This window comes from Penicillium psychrofluorescens (assembly GCF_964197705.1).
Source record: "Penicillium psychrofluorescens genome assembly, chromosome: 6".
Lineage (NCBI taxonomy): Eukaryota > Fungi > Ascomycota > Eurotiomycetes > Eurotiales > Aspergillaceae > Penicillium > Penicillium psychrofluorescens.
The window spans coordinates 2883258-2902408 of NC_133444.1; the positions used below are offsets into that span (position 1 = coordinate 2883258).

Consider the following 19151-nt stretch of genomic DNA (forward strand, 5'->3'; position numbering starts at 1 on the left):
CCTGGTAAGTCGAGGCATGATCCTTGCGACGCGGATCTCGTCTGGTAGAACAAACCTCCGCTTGACTGTGGAGTTTGGGTGGTTGAGGCTAGGTGGAAGATCTATTTGGTCCCTCTGGCGTTCTCCATCTGGCCACTCTATGGTGTCGGAGTGGAATTCCCACTAGTAATTTACTAGGATCCATCTTCCGCATCCTGATCACCTGATCTTCCAGGGAATCCAGGCGTACCATGCAATTTCCACATTCCGGCAGTTTTTTCCCGCTTTCTGCCCCCTATAAACTCTAGCATGATAGCTAGACAGAACACCATCGTTTTCATCATTGTCAGAATCAGACAGTCTGGTAGAATTACTAGCGAATACGCTTATTTTCCATTTCCACATATGCTTCTTAGCTGGAAATTCTAAAACAAAACTTGACGGCATTTCTTATAGGCACGGCCAATGCACAATACACTTCCTGAGAATCCACGCGTATCGATCCAGTCTTCTTGAGTTGTCCACAGAATGCTAGCAGAAGAATTGAGAGCGGTCTGAATCCATATGTTCCCATGCCCCTCTAGGAGAGCTACCCGAGTTTGCTCGTTTAGCTAAGCGGCCGTGTTCATCAGTCATGTAATCGAAGACGCAGGCTATCATTGGGCACCTTGGATGGCGTCTTCGTAGCTAAGCTACTACCACTGCCACTACCACCGGTATTGCTGCTCATGCTGCTTCTACTACTGATGGAGATGCAGCTCAAAGCGTAAATCTCCTGCAAAGATTATGCCGGCCACCCTTCAATGAGGTTGTAAGTCATAATTATGCGCTTGGCTAGCTTTACCGTAAAGTCGCAACCAAGTCAGTCAGTGCCGATTTTCGGCCAAATCTAGCGACATCAGAACGAACGACTGACACACACACAGAGAGAGAGAGAGAGAGAGAGAGGGAGGGAGGGAGGGGGGGCTTATTTCCATGCTCCAGCTCAGGTCACCAAACAAAAGAATTGCCCTGTTTCGGTGTAGGCGCTACAATGACCATTTCCAGTCATTTTACTAGTATTACGAGCATCACACCTTATCCAAGTCCTCGTTCAGGTTGCAGACATACGTTCAAAAGCAGGTGCCCAACTATAATTAAATAGTGGTGTTCGCGATGGCCGTCCAGAAGACTTCAAGGTGGACGCTCACACCCAATCGTGGATTCGAAGGCCTCCAGTACCAGGAAGACGTGGCCCTGCCGGCCCTGACGGAGCGGCAGTGCCTGGTGCGCATCGAGGCCGTGTCACTCAACTACCGCGACATCGCCATGGCGCTAGGGCGATACCCCCTGTCCGTCAACAAGTCTTTTGTCCCCTGTTCTGACGCTGCCGGCCAGGTCGTGTCGGTCGGTGCTCAGGTCACGGCCTTTCGGGTCGGCGACAGGGTCTGCACGCTCTTCATGCAGGACCATCAGGACGGCATCATCACGCCCCAGATCCGACAGAGCACGCTCGGCAGCCAGAGTGACGGCGTGCTACAGCGATACGCGGTCTTTGAGGAGACGGGGCTCGTGGCCATGCCCGGAGCCCTATCGTACGTCGAGGGAGCGACCCTGCCGTGCGCAGCTGTGACGGCCTGGAACTGCCTCTTTGGCCTGGAGTCGAGGGCCCTGCAGCCTGGGGACTGGGTCCTCACGCAGGGAACGGGCGGTGTGTCCTTGTTCGCGATACAATTCGCGCACGCGATCGGCGCAGTTGTCATCGGCACGACGTCGACTGCCGATAAGGAGGAGAAGCTCAGGGAGCTGGGAGTGCGCTACGTGATCAACTACAGGTCCGACCCTGGCTGGGGGGAGACGGCAAGGTTGCTGACCCCCGAAGGGCTGGGTGTACACCACGTCATCGAGGTTGGCGGGGAGACGACGCTGCCGCAGACGCTCAAAGCGATACGGCCCGAGGGCGTCGTGTCCATGGTGGGGTTCTTGGGCGGCGGCAAGGCTGGCGAGCCGGCGAGCTTCTCTATGATCCACAGGCAACTCTGCATCGTGAGGGGCATCAACGTCGGCTCTAGGAAGATGTTCCAGGAGATGAACGCCTTCCTGGAAAAGACGGGGATAAGGCCCATCGTCTCGGAGCCGCTGTTCGGCTACGACAAGTGCCCGGAGGCGTACAGGTACATGGAGGAGCAGGGCTTCTGGGGGAAAATTGTCATGTATGTGGCTTAGTGCTATGTGTTCAGTGGACATCTAGTGTATTTGGTCCCTTTATTTTGGTATCCTCCCAACAGATTCCTAGTCCCTTTTAAACTCGGAATGACTCAAAAGAAGGCCGTTTATTCCATAGACTAAATGTTCCATATGGGCGTGGGAAAGGATCAGGACCTGTGACAAGTGCAATTTGGTCAAGGTTAAACTTGACTATAATAATATACATTCTATGTAGATTTTGCAAGATTAAAATTAACTCAAGCTTGATCACAATCACTGATTTTTCTATTCTGTCTTAGTAATATGTGATCTGTGAATGTCTACAGACTGGCGATGGACTGGACCCTCAAGCTGAGAATTTCGACGCGACATCCGCTACTTCCATCAGAATCTCCCACGGCCATCTAGGTGCAGCTATTAAAGGTCACGTAACAAGTTTCTTCAAACTGTTCGTTCCCTTCTGCCTCTATTTGCCTAAGTTATTCGCACCTGCTCGCGTGTGGTACATGGTGGGTTCGTTCTGGCTGCCCTTTGGGTAGTTTATGTGTTCCCCATCAAAGTGGATTATTGCTTCACATACAACTGGTAAACTCGCGAAGAGAGCAAAAGGTAGCGCTACTTCTCTTCTTGGCATTATTTTCGTAAATGAGATCTGTGTCTGTGCTGCTCTGTCCAACAGTAACATACACATCGCAGAACCGACGTTTATTGTAAAAACAACGCACTCTTGTCGCACAACAGATAGCTAACACTGGACCTTTTCTCTTACCTAGCGCAACTAGCTGACCACACAGTCATAATAGAAGGCAGAAGCCACACATGAATACTATTTTGTTACAACCCAATGCATGCTAAGCCGCGAAATACAGTCAAAGTCACGTACATCCAGATGACAAAGTGAGAAGACCAAATGGATCACTGGTATCTGTGAGAGTCGGTTTTAACGAAGAAGAAGTGACGTTCTACAACATTTTTCAAACTGAAGAGAAGAGAGAAAGAGAAAGGGAAAGGAAAGCAAGTAATGGATGAACTTCGCCGTCTCTACGCCTTCAAGTTCTACCAAACCTTTTGAGAAACAAGACCCTTGCTGGATTAACATCAAATTCATCATGGCCTTCCATCGCCTTGGAGAATACTTGACTGCTCAAGAGGACGGCCGAAGAAGCACAAAGAGCTCGCCATAACCGTTTGGTAGAGGACATACACACATCTCGCTCCGTACGAGGCATGTAACTAAACCCAATCAATCAGCTGCCAAAGAGCTTTTTAATAATATCGGCACTCTGAAACTTCTGGCACAGCTTTAACATCCTCTCACCCTTCTGCCCAGGCGCCATTGGAGCAATTTCCTGCAGGAAGCGCGCCGTCACCTCCGGACCGTCTAGCCAGGGCACGTCAGGCGCAGATTCCCGAAGCACGGTGCCGTCCTTAAGGGCGACTTCGACATTGGCGGGCTGGAGGCCCTTGGCATAGCTGGCGTCGTTTTCCGGAGAGGTCAGAAGGGTGCATTTCTTCATGAGCGCCGCCACCTTGGGGTCATGGATCGACATCAGCGATTCCTCGTCCAACGACTTGTGCATGAGCGCCGTGCATACGCCGAACTGGATGCTCAGCTTGCCTTGGGAAGGGCTCTCGAGGGGGCCGGCGTTGTCACAGCCCGGGTAAGCGATGGCCGTCGTTGTGACTGTGATCTTGACCGCGTCCACGTCGTCAACGTCCAGCGCGCGGGAGCGAGCACGGGAAATATTCACGGCGATAGAAGACGATGTCTGGGCGAAGTTGCAGCAGGCGGCGGGCTTGAAGCGGACTTGGAGGATGCACATGCCGACGGGCGACGTCTCGACCAGACCCTTGAAGACATTGGCCGCACCGTCCCCGGCGCTGAGGGCCTTGAAGAAGCCGTCCTTGCCCTCTAGCACCGTGTCACTGGCCTTGATGCCGCTGCGGGCCAGGTCGAAGCTAGTGATGCCTGCACGGCTGGCGATGCCGTTGTGAATGAAGATCTCTCGTCCGCCCGCCCACGCCCACTCGTTGATTCCGGCCGCCATGTTGACGGCCAGCGACAGCGCACTGATAGCGGTCTCCTCATCGGCGGAGGTGGCTGTTGCGGCTGCCGCCGTGGCCGCGAAGGCGCCGATAAGCCCGCTGGCACGGAAGTGTGTGTTGAAGGTCCCACTGGCCCGAATTGCCGCCCCTAGGAAGCCTCCCATCTCATAGCCACCCACGAGACCCCTAAGCAGCTGCTCACCAGACCAGCCGTCGCGCTGTGCGAGGGCCAGAGCTGCAGAGACCACCATAGACCCTAAGTGAGCGCATGATTCGAGATGCATGTCGTCTCGAGCTGCGCTTTTGGGGAATGTCAGCTCTCTCTCTCTCACTTTGTCACTTTCACACCGGAAAGGATGGAAGAGATTTCTTCCAGCCAGCCACCGAAACCCCCGCCCCTCGGTGATATGATATGATACGGCCTTACCTATGGGCCAGAATAGAGTTGGCGAACGCAGCTGTCTCGGCGCAGATAGCCGAGTCGCGGCCAAAGACATACGCTTCGGGCTTGCCGGCGTGGAGCGCCGAAAAGTCGAGGATGCTGGTAGTCAGCGGGTTCAGCAGGCCAATCTGCGCGGCGCCCAGGAAGTCAATGAGGCATAGGGATGCCTTCTGCCGTACCTCCGCGGACAGCTCTCCCTGCGATATCTGCTTCAAGCGAGACGCGGCAAGACGCAGCAGGCTTGGTGTCACGCAGTTGGCGGCTGACTCTCCCATATTGGCTATTTGGCCTTCAGAAAGTGATTCAATTGTATCCTTGGTTCTCTAAGGTAGAGAGGGGACGCTTGTCAATACGGTCCTCAAGAAAGTGTCAGGTAAGACGGCCTGAAGCAACTACCATGACAGGTCTTAAAAAGATCGTCAGTGCATCGTCCACACGATTTAAACCAGAACTCCCCAGCCAGTGGAAAAAAACCGGAGGTTGGAAGTGGAAGGGGGGGCATGCTGGCCGATTTTCGGCATTTCCCCCAAGTGGCCGACTTTTCGGGCAAAAGTCTCCCTCTGACAAACGACTAGTTGCAGTTTCGATCGTCCGTGAACATCCCCTAGATCGCCACACTCCCCGTTCCATTGTTCTAATGTAGCCAACTTTGACGCTGGAGCTCTCGTTTGCATTGCTCGACAAGTTCGAATGTGTTTAAGACTCGTTGTTTCCCGCTGGGGTGGTTCGGTGAAGAAGGGAAAAGATGGGCGGGCGCGGGCCTTGAGGACGATTTCGACCACCACTGCCTCGGATAATAACCATGCCGGCGGCACTTTGGCGGCTAGTTGGCTGCTGTTACAAGCACCTCCGCTATCAGACGCCAGCACTCTTTGATAGATGCTGGAGTTGACGGCTGGATCGGCTCATGTGGTCTCCCCCTGTCCACAGAACTGCCCTGCCCTTCAACTGTGGTAAGCTCACCAGCCAAGTCATGGCGTCCTGGGACCGTCTGACGGGTTCAATCAACATTGATCAACGGGGCTGTCCATTGTGGCTGAACGGAATCCCGCTCAATTGATCTGTCGGTCCCTGGGAAAAGTAGCCATCCACCGACCAGTTCCACTCAGAGAAGAAGCCGTCGTCGTCGGCCAAGGTCAGGAAGGAATTGCCGTCAAGCCTAGGAAACTGCTGTTGTTCCGTCGAATCGGCGTCCTCTTGCTGTTGTTGCAGCTGCTGTTCGAGACTTGGCTGCACGGCGACAACTCCTTGGGAAGGTGAAGTCTTCGAGGTGACCGAGGAAAAAGACCCAACTGCAAATTTATGGTTATTATTGCTGTTGCCAACTTCCACGTATGGATTTGGCTCTCCGTGAAACTCCTGCCTCCAATACCAGAGGCAGTCATAGACTATGCCCATTTCCTGGAGATGTAAGATGCTCGAGATTAGTGATGCATACCCTTCATTGTCCTAACTTTGAGACCAGGGAAATATTGACTGGGACTCTCTTACACCTCTGGTGCGAATCCGAACATTCAAGCTATCATAGGAGCCATCTTGCTGTCGAAAGACGCGTTGGCTCTGCCACAACTGGGAAAGGATGGTCGCCATCTGCACATTCAGGTCATTATTCTTTAGGAACCTCTTCTTTAGTATCTGGATTGCTGCGAAGTAGGCCTGCTCGCCGAGCAGACGATCTACCGTAAATTTCAGCTCGGGACTACGGCAGGTGCGCAGGATCGTGATGGCTGCGAGGGACAGTGTCCGGTAGAACTGCTCTGATAGGTATAGCGCATAATCATCTTGCCGATCTTGTATCTGCACTGTTTCGATAAAGGAGCAGGCAATATAATAGACCTCGATTAGTGGGGTTAAATTCGCATTCCGTGGGGGGCTGAAGAAGTAATACGCTCCTAGGTGAAGGCGCGTGGCTGTGAACCATATGCTGGCTGATGTTATATATACATATCAGTATCCTTATGTAAAGCAGGGAAGAAAGTGCAGCATGGAGCAATAGCAGCGTACAGAGATGGGGCAGCGACTTGAGCTTGATCACGTTGATCTCTTCGTCGAAGTGCTTGATCATGGTAGGAAGCCAGGTTGGCATCTCGGCATTCTCCCTGTCGTATTTCCTCTGCATTAAGGTGCTCAGTGCCCGCGACATGGCACTCTCGAGCCGCTGCATCCAGTAGAGCGTGGGATCTGAGCTGTCGAGCTCATCCCTGTCCCAAGCGTCCTCGAACACATGAGGCGGGACACCGCTGTATATGTTGACACTAGGGGGAAGCTACGTGTTAGATGGAGAGTCTGGAAACATGCTCAGACGCAAGAGATGAGAGGCTCACCAGCGGCAAACGACCTTGCACCATGCCCATAGTCGCTCTCGGAAGATCTCCTCGTTGGTATCCGTCAGCAAGAGGCTCTGTGAGAAGTCCTGTCGCTTGCTGCGCATGTGCAGGCCGTTCTGCAGACAGAGCTGGAGGACGATTCCCGAGTAGACAGACGACGGATCGTCAGCCGAGTTCTCTATCGGTAGCGGCCAGGCGCAAAGGATCAGCAACCCCGATATTGTCGCCGTGTACTCGGACGGCCGGGTCATGGCCATAGCTGCCATGGCGGCGACCTTGGGGGCTAGAACCTCTAGTAGCGTTGGGTCTAGGTGGTATCGCCTTGAGCCCGTGACGATGATCGTCCAGTACAGCATGCAAGAGTTCTTGTAGTATTCACCGCATCCGCATTGGGGGTCCAATATGGGCAGGATTGGGTGGTAGTGTTTGAAGTACCTGCGCCGCGCCACCAGTGAGTCGGGAGATATTAGGAAAAAAGGTCAGCTTGCGGAGGAACGTGGACTCACAAGGAAAAGCAGTCGTCGAGCTTCCGCGGTTCAACCATGAATCCGTCCAAGGTCGGGCAGAAGGCGTCGGTCGGGACCTTGGACAGTGACGCCGTTGGAGGCATCTCGACAGAGAGCGGCGAGGTGTGCAGGTAGGAGGACGCAGCGACGGACACAGCGGCCGAGGACGGGTAGTGGTTGGCGACGGAAGATGTCGATATGGCCTGTCTCTGCCTCGCGTTGGCTTGCGGGGGCATGGGGATCGAAGGGGGTGTCAAGTATTCCGGCTGTTGCACGCTGGCTGCTTCTTTCTGGAACTCTTGCAAGCAGTCGATCTCGCGCTGCATCTCCGCCTTGCTAAAGGGAGGTTTAAGCCTCAGCCATTAAGAACCAAAAAGGGGGCAACTGCAGCATACGGTCGAAATTTGCGTCTTTTGAAGTTGGCTGTGAACACGCAATCAATCCCTAATGCTCGGCATCTCGAGCAGGGTTTTGAGTAGTCCAGGTGCGCATCGCATTTCAGCTGTGGACGAGTCAGAGGATCGTAATACGAATTAAAAATGTAATAAAACACGAAGTCACCTTGCACTGGTGATGGGGAGAAAGAGAGAGAGAGAGTACCTTCTGCTGCCGGCACTCCTTGCAGGCTCTGGGCCTTGACGCGGCATTGTTGGGCGGGCTCGTTCTGGTCTGCTGAGCCGACATGGAGTATATCCGTATGTTCTGGGCTAATAGTGAGGCCAAGTAGGTATTTTTCAACTTGAGCGGCTGGCGTTTGTCTCCTGGCTGTGCTGTGTGCCAGCAATGTGTGCGTGGAAAGACAGAGCAAGTATGGGACGGGGAGGACAGAGGCGTTTACTAACATTGTACGATAGCCACGTGCACTCGATCTCCGATTAACCGGCCCTTTCATAAATTACCATTCATTACAGACCCCTCTCGCCCATGACGTAAGTATTCAGGCGTGATAGCTAAACTAAATACCATCGTTGTCATCATTGTCAGTTCTGACTAGTTACCCAGTAGAATTACTAATTAATACGCGTATTTTGCATTTCCACCTCTACCGTTCGCATCTCTAGTCCTGTATAGTTCGAACAATGGCATCCCGTACCTCAGCGTGGGTCCTGCGCGAACAGGGAAGAATCAACAGCCTCGAGCTCATCCAAGACCACGCGCTCCGGGAGCTAGGCGAGCATGATGTGTTGGTCAAGCTGTATGCAGCGTCCCTGAACTATCGAGAAATCGTCATTGCCAAAGTAAATCAATACCTCCTCCAATAAACATTCCCGTATCTGTGCTGATCGTCAGCATTCAGGGCGAACCTGCGCTCCCCTTCTTCAGACCTGGTGTCGTTCCCGGCTCTGACGGCGCAGGAGTAGTCGAGGCCGTCGGGTCAAATGTCCGCGCCTTCAAGGTTGGTGATCGTGTCTGCACGCATCTCACGTCACAAATGCCCGCGGCGGACCCGCCGACTATGCACGAAGTCTGTCGAGGCCTCGGTCAGAAAGTGGATGGAACACTACGCTCACACGGTGTATTCCACGATACGGAATTGGTGGCCATGCCCGCTGGGCTTACTTTTCTGGAGGCATCCACGCTGACCTGCTCCGGACTCACGGCGTGGAATGCATTGTTTGGTGTGCGTGGATACGTGCCCGGGAGTGGAGATGTTGTGCTTGTCCAGGGCACGGGCGGAGTATCCATTGCGGCACTGCAGGTGTGTTATAACCTCGGACATACATTTGGAGATTTCGGTTAACAAAAGCAGTTTGCCCTTGCCGCCGGTAGCACGGTCATTGCAACAACCAGTTCAGACGCCAAAATGGAGAAACTGAAAGCGCTCGGTGCCCAGCATGTTATCAACTACCGCGCCGACCCTAAATGGGGCGAGACGGCAAAATCGCTATCTTCAGATGGAAAAGGAGTAAATGTCGTTGTCGATGTCGGTGGGCTGTCTACGCTTTCACAGTCCTTTAACGCCGTCCGCATAGATGGCATGGTTGCCGTGACCGGATTACTGGGCGGTTCTAATGGCCAAGATGCTGTGCCAACCATGATGGATTGTCTTTATAAGGTGTGCACAGCGCGGGGTATAGTGCTTGGAACGAGGGACCAGTTTCGCGAGATGAATGCTTTCGTTGAGGAGAAGGGAATCAGGCCCGTTGTTGATGAGAAAGTATTTGGATTTCATGAAGCCAGGGAGGCGTATGAGTATTTGCAGCAACAGCACCATTTCTCCAAAGTCTGTATTCAGCTACAGGGTGCGGAATAGCTGCATTGTCTATATAGACCTTTGTATTAGGATTTACTAGATCGCAAGATAGACTAGAGTAGGACAGTCTTCAGGAAATTATATGTTATGCTCAAAAAGGGCACGTCTCGATATTCACAACTCATGCTAGACATATTCACGTATAAAAAACCAATTTCAGCTGTAAACTTTACAGCTTGACCTGGTGCTTGTCCTGAGATCCTGCACAGCAAGCTGGTTCAGGGTGCAGAGTCGACTGGTTGAAAGACTGCGCCGAGGGCGGGACATCCAACGCGGGATTTTTGGTGAAGAAGCCATCCGGCCTGAGCATCACGCTAACCCGCTCCATCGGCATGACGGGGAAGTCTTCAATGCGAGGGTTATGGGTAAGACCGAAGGCTTTGAAGCTATTAGTACACTATGACCGAAATCACCAGAAGGGGCGAAACTCACTATGCCAAAGTACGACATCTTCATTCTCTACCGGGTCGTTTCGACCAGCCCAGACCTCCACCCCATTCGAATCCTTGGACTGGTTCGTGAATTCGCCGCCAGCATACAGCTCGCCGTCCTGGTATTTGGTTACCCAGATAGGCCGCGTCGCAAATCGAGCCCGTCGACTTCCGAACGATTTCGGGTGTGCGAGCAACATCTGGCTCGGCATGGCGTGCAACTTGTATGCAATGGGCTTATGGGTGATGGGGTTGGTGATACTGTCGTTGCGGAACTTGAACACACGGTGGCGCTCCACGCTCGTCGATGCGCTGCCGCTGGTCTTGATCACGTTCTGTTCCGTTGTGTATCCAACCAACCATGGGTTCTGGTCATCCTCGGGCATGGGCACACTGTCTTCATAATAGACCGTATTTCTGAACCCGTCAACTGCAGGATCTATCCGGAACGAGAACAGGTGCTGGTGGGATGGAGCCATCACGCCTGGCCCGACATTGGTGCCCCATGGCACTGTCTGGCCGTTCTGGTTGTCAAAAGCCACGGTTGACAGGATTCCGGTTGCACGAACCTCCAACTCAATGTTCGCCGCCTGGTCGAGGATGAACGCGAAAATGTATTCGTAGTTGGCGACAGTGCAAATCATTTGGATTACAAGCTGGCGGTTGCGTACGACGGTAGCTGCGCCGCTGCGGTAGTTGGTATGCTTGTGCTGCAAGCCATTGTCCTGCTCGTGCATGCAAATGACGTTATTAAGTTGAATGGGAGTACCCTGGGAATCGCAGCGGTATCCATCAAAGTACTTTATATGGCCGAGACAATCACAGCCCAGGCTCAGCTGGTTGGCAGTAATCCCGAAACCGACATCGCCAACCTGAATTGTAAATCGTCAGCAGTGAAGACTTGGATGGAATTGAAGAGAACGTACGTCGAACGCCTGCTTACGGTGATAAGGCGCACGAGGATCTGCAAGGTCGGTTAGAGACAAAGTTACGTTGAGACCGATATTCCGACGTACCTCCGTAGGGAACGGTCATTTCTGACACAGACAGACGGTAGAAAGTATTGCGCCCGTCATATGTCACATTGTGCAACACCAAGCCCTCACGATTATTGAAGCCGACCCGGAATCGCCACTTCTGCCATTGTACGGCATTCCCGACGACAGTGAACGATGCCCCCTCGGGCTGCTGAACAATATATGGCTTAAGGTCGGTGCGCAGCGGCTCATCCAGCAGATCGTGAGCATACTGGACGGTGGAAACTTGGTTCCAGGGCTGTGTCTCGGTGGTTTGAGAGTCTCCGCCACCAGGCAGGTAGTCCATGCGCACCAGCTGCTGCGTGATCCCATCAAACACGGGGGAGAATTTGCAAGGCAGCGAATAGTGGTTATTCTGCGGGTGATCGTGCGCTACAATGTACATGTAGCACTGAACCAGTCGACGGGTTTCATTGGGGTCATCCGTGCCGTAGATCCATGGATCCAAGCAGACCGTCATACCCGCGGGCAGGTTAAGCTTCTCGATCTCGGCCTTGACAGCCGGGTGGTTCAGGCACACCTGTTCCATCTCAATCATTTCATCGACATCGACCGGGCCCTGGGGCGATATGTGAGCGGGGATCCCTCTTAAGATACCAGAGAGACTTACCTGGACGCCCTTGGGCATTTCCTTCGCGGACACAACGGACTTGGTGTCTGCATTCAGCAGTGCCTTATAGAACGAACCATTGTCCAGGCGGTGGAACATGGCCGCCAGCAGGCGGGCGGGCTTGCGCGGGCGCACCTCCCCCCGCCGCTCGGCCTCTAGGTACGGAACCACTTCATTCTTGGCGGGTTCCTGAAGATCAATGCGCTTGTAACGCAGTTTGACTCCCGGAAAGGCTGACTCCAGGATACGCACAGCTAACTGGATCTCACCGGGGGTGATGGGGTCAAGGGGGTGAAGGCTAGTCATCATGGGAGGGGTAGTCAAATGGAGGATGAGAGACCGCACCGAGCGAGCGATGGTGAAGCCTTTATCTATTTCCCAGCTGGGCTCGGCGTGAGATATTCCTTTTCCAGCAAAACTTACGCCTGTGGAGGCAGCCGAGCGAGGCGGTTGATTGGTGTGGGAAAGACTCGGCGCATCTTTGGCGGGATTGGGTTTAGCGCGGGAGAGGCCTGGCCCACAATTCAAGGTTGTTCCTGTTCCAGTCCCCCGAAGTATCTACAGTTCACATGAACGAGGATGTTCCTTCTTTTCACACTCGACTTGGGTCTGCCAGAAAATACTCGAGACTGAAGAATGGATGCTCCAGTGGGGTGGAATTCAGGGCTGCTCCTGCCCCTCGCGATGTCCCCTTGGAAGGACTGGCGCGTCGGAGCATTCCAGAGGTGAAATGGTCCAGACCGCGCATTTTCCATATAAAACCATGTCGCGTCGGTGCAGTTTCGCGTGCCTGTCTATTTGCAGTACGACGACAACAATAATCCACACACCGCGCTCACAGACACTATGCACGACTAATCCAGTATTTGGATCCATACTCTAACACTGATTACCCTCGTCGGAACCCTGGTCGTCTGTGTTGCACGCTAATTGTTCACCATGTTGAGCTCATCTGGATTATTGCTTCTGGTGCTCGGTGCTGGGTCTGCTCTGGCTGGGATGCATGACCATCGAGCTCACGCGCACCACAAGCGTCACGTCAACACGATAGCGCGGCCAGTTGTCACTGTAGTCGAGTCCCGCACCCTCACCACGACGATATTCGACAACTGTGCTACAACTCACACCGTCCTCACCGCGACCACTGTTTTTGGAGATCACCCACTCGCAACTGCTCCTCAACTGAACACAGAGGAGACTACCACCGTGCTACTGACGACCACTGTGACCAGAACGGCCACAAATTTTGTGAAGGTCACTGCTGCGCCTACCCACACGACCGAGTCCATGCCGGAAGACCCCACCGTGGACAAACCAAATGCCGTGATGAATCTGGTAAAGCACATCCAACCGGCGCTCCCACAGCTGCCGAAACTGCCCACGTTGCCCAACCTGCCGCAGCTACTCCACGACATACCACTTGACACGACCAGTAAGCCGAAACGCCCGAACCATGTGGACTGGACTTCAATCCCTGCCCACGGGGCATTTTCAACAAAGGGATTTGGTGGGCGCACAGCCCCTCAAGACACCAACATCCAATACCGTGGGAACGTCGGCAAACCTTGGGGATCAAATATCATTGGGGTCAGTGCAAAGGAGGCGCACTTGTACAAATACGTTGTGCGGTTCAGCGGTCCCGAAACCGAACCTTGGACCATCACAGTGTGGAACAAAGTCGGCCCAACGGGCAAGATGGACGGGTGGTACGGGCACGCAGCGTTGACATTTGTGCTTCACCCGCACGAGGTGCGCTATGTCGCGTTTGACGAAGACTCCGAGGGAGGCTGGGCCGCAGGGCCTGGTGAGGATGGCCTGCCCACTGACACCTGGGGCGGGTACACGACGACCTGGGGCGAGTTCTCCTTTGGCGATGTCGAGAATGGCGGCTGGTCGGGCTGGGATGTTTCGGCTATCCAGGCCCAGCTCGCCGGGCAGCATGTACAGGGCATGCGGCTCTGCTTGGCTGATGGGACGGGGTGCTCGATTGTTGGACGGGACGCGAATAGAGTCGTCAATGCGTACACAGATTCCAAGCGCCACCGCAATGGCATTGGCGGTGCTACTGTGCCAGGCCCGGTGCGTTTATCGGCGCGCATTGATTACCAGGGGTGATTATGTCTTGTATATATTCCATGCACTATTTCAGAATTTAATCCATGTTGACTGCCATTTAATGCCGGCTCTTTTAATCAAGTATTTCTACTTCAGGTACCCTACTGATTTACGCATTAATTGGTGCTCTTCCGGATACCCCTCTTCCAAGAATACTGTGGCTGCGTTCTGACAGCATGGACCTGCAGCGCTTCCCCGTTCTAGTGTCCCTAGTGGTGGGAAAAAAGAACCTTAAAGCTGTTTTGCATTTGGAATATAACCACAATTTTCATAAACGAAAGACAAGCGCAGTGTGCATTAAATACACGGGCGCATTCTGCCAGTCTCGGAGTGCTGCCAGCCCTTTAGTGCAGGTACTCTCCCTTGGTCTCTCGGTGGATCACATCAAACAGCGGTTTGGCACTGAACCATCCAGCCTTGGGTGTGCCGACGGCCTTGTAGGTAAATGCGGCATCGGCGTCATCAATCTTGATCGTCTCTCCACCACGGCCCGAGGCCGCCGCATCGGCCAGCAGCTGCGCATGGCAACATTTCTCCAGGCTGACGAACCAGAATACGGTCTCCTCAATGGAGCGGCCAACAGTAAGAAGGCCGTGGTTCTGCAGAAGAGCAGCTTTCTTATTTCCTAGCTCCTCTGCGATGTTCTTGCCTTCTTCTTCGGCGAGGACGACGCCGTTGAACTGCTTGTATACCACGTGGTCCTTTGGTTTGGAACTGACATTAGCGATAATTCGACCCTATTTATCATCGGGAAAAAGACTCACATTGTAGAACGCACAGGCATCCTGAGTGATGATATCCAGGGGTCGTCCTAGCGAGCAGAACGCCCGTCCATAGATACTGTGGCTATGAGCGGCGCACAGCACATCCGGGCGTGCGGCATGAATTGCCGAGTGGATCATGAATGCCGCGGCGTTGAGCATCCGGTTCGGACCGCCGTCGATGACCTTTCCGTGGTGGTCTACCTGGATCAGATCCGAGGCGTTGATATGGGAGAACTGATTATCGTTAGTGGTGCGCCCAGATCCATGCCCCATTCCACCCAATACTCACCGCAGTGCCAAATGGATTGACCCAGAAAGTACTTGGGTCTACAGGGTCACGCAAGGTAATGTGTCCGGCGACACCTGGGACTGTTCAGCTCTCTAATCCGGAAACGGAGTGAAGTGAAAGACACACCCTCATCATACCCGTACTTCCCGAAGATGCGAAATGCGGCCGCCAGGCGGCCCTTGAGAAATTGACGCTCCTCCATCTTATCCTTAAAGGTGGGCAACGACGGCATCGCCATTTTCACCTTGGCCGTCTCGACCCCGGCAGTCTGCGATGACTCTGGCGCCTGCATCGTGACCGTATTGGTGACAGTTTCGGTGGCGGTTGGGGGAGCCATAGCGACGTCAATAAAGGATAGAAATGTGAACTTTGAAAGAATAAGAACGTTGCGAGTGGTATTTAAACGTTGTTCTCGACTGGTGACACGGCACGTCAGAACATCGAGGGGGCGGCCGAGGTTACACTTTCTCCACATATTACCCCCCCTTTGGCCCCATTTGGACTGGCATCCATCGAATCAAAAAGAGGGGATAGTAACCGTTTCCACATCTGGCGGAATTGCTCCGGGTAAATCACTTGTTGAATATATCATCTTGATGCGACAGTTTCTCGTGAGTTCAACCCTAAGCTCTATACATAGTAGTATCGCGTACTGTTAAATAGCAGTCCTGGCATTTTTGAAGACGTAACGATCAACAATGTAGGATCAATTAATGATACCGTCCGTAGGTAGTTAGGTAGGGGCCAGTGGGTGGATTTTTTTTCTCGAAAGCAAGTCATGCCCCCCACTTTCATACTTTTGCGAGATACCGTCAGAATTGAACGTATCACGATGGCCCTACCTCTATATTTCCTATTTTGTACTAGTCTTTACTAGACTAGTTCGCGCCTCAAATGCTTAGGTATTCATTTATTCGTATATTGCTTTGCCATTTACGGTAATCGTGCTGTTGATTTTTGACAGACATTAATAAATTAGAGTACCGCGCGACGACGACATGGATTATAGACGACCCTCCCTCGTGAGTGGGTGGGAGAGGGGAGAATCTTTCCCCCTTACATGTACAAAGGGTGAATGCTCCCTTCCATACATTATGGGTAACGCTAATAAATTGAAGGGAGTCTGCATGTTTGTTTTTTCTAGATAGAAGAAATCAAAAATTCTTTTTTCTACCGAGCTAAATCCCAATTACGTACTTTTGTCATGGTGGCCGCTATAAACCGCCGCACTGGGGCAGCAAACGAACACACAGTCGACTACCTCCCTCCGTCCCTCCTATATAATAGACAACAGGACCTTGACCAGCATCTGCCGGGCAAAGATGATCGCAGGAGGATCCAAACCAGTCATTCTCGAAGCAGACGAAGGGGAATATTATAGTCGATGTGTATACACAGTACATCGTTGCTGTTAGACAAACACCCCAAACATCCTCCGCCTCTCACCATCTCTCCATTGCCCAGCCCCTCCTGCACAAATCCCTTATGCACCAGCCCACGGCCGGTGTGTGTCCCAATCATAACCCACAATGTAACGCGCCCACGATCGATTCAGGCCGCGACCGCCACATCGGTGCGCTGATAGGCGTCAACCCCCCTGTCGCGCTCCACCGTGGACCCTGCGATCGGCACCCGTGGGTAATCATGATCCGGGTCATCCGGACTTTCGCTTTACCTATTCTATTTTTCTATGCTCTGAAAAAGGAGCTGAGGTCAATGTCGGCGCAGAGTCTGCGCGCTGTGCGAGGCTGACTTTGTTGTTTCTTGTGTCCTTGAGAAGGAAATTGGACGTCGTTGTATGAATCTAGCGCTCTGTCGACTCACCGCTGGGTGTCGTGTGCCATGGACGACGCTAAGGCTGCTGAGCGACGAGGTGGAGGAAACCGTCCTATCTGTCCTCAGGTAGTGCCTCCTCGTCGCCGATATGGTGTCCGATGGGCTCTGCCTCTGCTGGCGGCGACTATGATCTTTATGCTCTGGCTAGTCCCGTTGCCTTCGCCAATAGTTGCACCGGTTTCAACCCCGCCTTTCAGCTGGGACCAGCTCGTTCCATCAACGTCGCTGGATTATTATAAGTGCGGCGATGGCTTTCAATGCGCGCGGCTTGAGGTGCCAATGGACTACAATCGTACCGACGGAAAGGGTCGCACGTTCGCACTGGCGGTTGTGCGCCTACCAGCAAGGGTCCCAGTGACAGATCCCAGGTACGGCGGGGCTATTTTGATCAATCCAGGTGAGTCTGCCGTCTGTTGTTCTATGCGTATGTACTAAACTGTATCGTAGGCGGCCCCGGTGGTTCCGGCACCCTGCAGGCAATTTTGTCAGGTCGCGATATCCAGAAGATTGCGGATGCGGAGAATGACCCGACCGTGTTTCCGCCGCTCGGTGGCACAGCCGACAAGTACTTTGACATAATTGGGTTCGACCCACGTGGAGTGGGTGATACTACACCCGCCGTGGTGTGTTTCCCCGATGCCGTCTCTCAGCGGAATTGGGAGCTGCAGCTCGAGGCAGAGGGCATGTTGGGGAGCTCCGCGGATGCTCTTCGCCGGAATTGGCAACGAACTATGGCACTGAACACAGGATGTTCCACCACTGATTTGTTCGGCAAGGACGGCGAGGAAACGATGATGGCTCACCTCAACACACCCTTGGTCGCCCAGGACATGGCGACAATCATCGAGCGCCATGGCGAGTGGCGCGGACTGCAGGGCCAAAGGGCGCAGCGGATCCATGACCAATGCCATGGATACGATGAAACGCGCGAAATCGAAGACCGCACTCAGTGGCACCAGGGCCGGGAACAGCTGCTGTACTGGGGGCGATCGTACGGCACGGTGCTGGGCACGACATTCGCTGCCCTCTTCCCGGAGCGGGTCTCTCGGGCCGTTCTCGACGGAGTTGTGAATATGGACACCTACTACGAGAACCGGGGGCCGAATGTCGTGGTCGATGCCGATGCTGTCTTCGATCGCTTCGCCGAGTACTGCAATACCGTCGGCTGGGAGCGGTGCCCGATGTATGTCGCCGGCGGACCTGAAGCCATCAAGCAAAGATATTTGTCGCTCGAGGCGAGTGTTCTCAATATCTCGGTCCCCGTGCCCGCATCGGGGACGCGTGGGCCAGAAGTTGTTACATGGACGGACATGAAAGCCCTACTGCGGGATGCGATTTACCAGCCGCTACTGAAATTCCCTGTCTTTTCACACCACATGAGTGAGCTTGCAAGAGGCAATGCAGCGCCGCTGGCGGACTTTAAGCACAGCAAGCACTCTGCAGTGTGTCCATCAGAGGACTGCGTTCGCGCTGGACCATGGTCGCCGGCGTGTGCACGCGCAGAAAACAACGGGCTGTATGCAAGTGCAGCTATCCTCTGCTCAGATGCAGACTTCCTAACCCAGCAAAATATGGACGATTTCGAGATTACCTGGAACGGACTGAAGGCTGACAGTGCGGTTTTGGGAGACTACTGGGCCATGGTTCACTTGTCATGTGCTGGATGGCAGACCAAGGCAAAACAGAAGTTTTCAGGTGCGATTAAACCACTAACTAGACTCTATGGATAATTGCTGATTGAACTAGGCCCTTGGGGCGGACATACCGCACATCCAATGCTATTTGTGTCGAATACTCTGGATCCAGTGACACCTCTGCGCAGGTCAGTGTTTTATGTTAACCCTCACACAACCCCAGAAGTTGACTTTAGCAGTGCCAATCACATGTCCGAGCAATTCCCTGGCTCTACTGTGCTGCAGCAAGATTCAGAAGGAGTCAGTAATTCCTGTAGCCTTTGTGAATCCCGTGCTGATGATCCCCTAGCATACCACTCTCGCCGCGCCATCACTATGCGTCGCGAAGAGGATTCGCAATTACTTCCAAACCGGAATATTACCCGAGCCAGGGACGCTGTGTCAGGCTGACTTGAAGCCTATGGGCGAACTTGATCAGGCCAGTGTATTCAGTATTGATCTTGAGCCCGCCGATCGCGCCCTCTTCGCTGCGCTTATGGCGGAGGTGACCCGAGGTCACTGGGCCGGGCTTCCTTTATAAATCACCCTTATATATGGGAAGCAGAACATTTGCAGCGGCGTGTTTGGTGGACCATATGATGAGTTTATGACGATCTGTTGTGTATTCAAATGTTTTGTTTCCATTTTACTATCT

General features: G+C 53.4%; 8 protein-coding genes across 8 annotated transcripts; 4 read left to right on the forward strand and 4 right to left on the reverse strand.

Annotated features, from left to right (window-relative positions):
- Nucleotides 1-1134: 1134 nt before the first annotated feature.
- PFLUO_LOCUS9558 (uncharacterized protein) lies at nt 1135-2184 on the forward strand (the record flags this gene model as incomplete). The annotated part of the gene is made up of 1 exon (XM_073787398.1): nt 1135-2184. The coding sequence occupies one exon, from the start codon at nt 1135-1137 to the stop codon at nt 2182-2184; it is 1050 nt and encodes a 349-aa protein (XP_073643558.1).
- A 1229-nt stretch (nt 2185-3413) lies between these two features.
- PFLUO_LOCUS9559 (uncharacterized protein) lies at nt 3414-4929 on the reverse strand (the record flags this gene model as incomplete). Its single annotated transcript, XM_073787400.1, has 2 exons — nt 3414-4512; nt 4640-4929. 2 exons carry the CDS (start codon nt 4927-4929, stop codon nt 3414-3416), a joined length of 1389 nt encoding a protein of 462 aa, XP_073643559.1.
- A 739-nt stretch (nt 4930-5668) lies between these two features.
- Nucleotides 5669-8171, reverse strand: PFLUO_LOCUS9560 (uncharacterized protein; the record flags this gene model as incomplete). The annotated part of the gene is made up of 7 exons (XM_073787401.1): nt 5669-6055; nt 6146-6582; nt 6659-6909; nt 6979-7416; nt 7488-7823; nt 7883-7989; nt 8088-8171. The coding sequence occupies 7 exons, from the start codon at nt 8169-8171 to the stop codon at nt 5669-5671; spliced, it is 2040 nt and encodes a 679-aa protein (XP_073643560.1).
- Nucleotides 8172-8566: 395 nt separating this feature from the next.
- On the forward strand, nt 8567-9741 carry PFLUO_LOCUS9561 (uncharacterized protein; the record flags this gene model as incomplete). The annotated part of the gene is made up of 3 exons (XM_073787402.1): nt 8567-8725; nt 8785-9186; nt 9238-9741. The coding sequence occupies 3 exons, from the start codon at nt 8567-8569 to the stop codon at nt 9739-9741; spliced, it is 1065 nt and encodes a 354-aa protein (XP_073643561.1).
- A 169-nt stretch (nt 9742-9910) lies between these two features.
- On the reverse strand, nt 9911-12125 carry PFLUO_LOCUS9562 (Cytochrome c oxidase subunit 1; the record flags this gene model as incomplete). Its single annotated transcript, XM_073787403.1, has 5 exons — nt 9911-10119; nt 10174-11044; nt 11099-11136; nt 11189-11768; nt 11820-12125. The coding sequence occupies 5 exons, from the start codon at nt 12123-12125 to the stop codon at nt 9911-9913; spliced, it is 2004 nt and encodes a 667-aa protein (XP_073643562.1).
- A 633-nt stretch (nt 12126-12758) lies between these two features.
- On the forward strand, nt 12759-13934 carry PFLUO_LOCUS9563 (uncharacterized protein; the record flags this gene model as incomplete). Its single annotated transcript, XM_073787404.1, has 1 exon — nt 12759-13934. The coding sequence occupies one exon, from the start codon at nt 12759-12761 to the stop codon at nt 13932-13934; it is 1176 nt and encodes a 391-aa protein (XP_073643563.1).
- A 344-nt stretch (nt 13935-14278) lies between these two features.
- Nucleotides 14279-15324, reverse strand: PFLUO_LOCUS9564 (uncharacterized protein; the record flags this gene model as incomplete). The annotated part of the gene is made up of 4 exons (XM_073787405.1): nt 14279-14671; nt 14699-14932; nt 14988-15061; nt 15114-15324. 4 exons carry the CDS (start codon nt 15322-15324, stop codon nt 14279-14281), a joined length of 912 nt encoding a protein of 303 aa, XP_073643564.1.
- A 1778-nt stretch (nt 15325-17102) lies between these two features.
- On the forward strand, nt 17103-19037 carry PFLUO_LOCUS9565 (uncharacterized protein; the record flags this gene model as incomplete). The annotated part of the gene is made up of 4 exons (XM_073787406.1): nt 17103-17220; nt 17271-18518; nt 18681-18757; nt 18807-19037. The coding sequence occupies 4 exons, from the start codon at nt 17103-17105 to the stop codon at nt 19035-19037; spliced, it is 1674 nt and encodes a 557-aa protein (XP_073643565.1).
- Between the last annotated feature and the right edge of the window lie 114 nt (nt 19038-19151).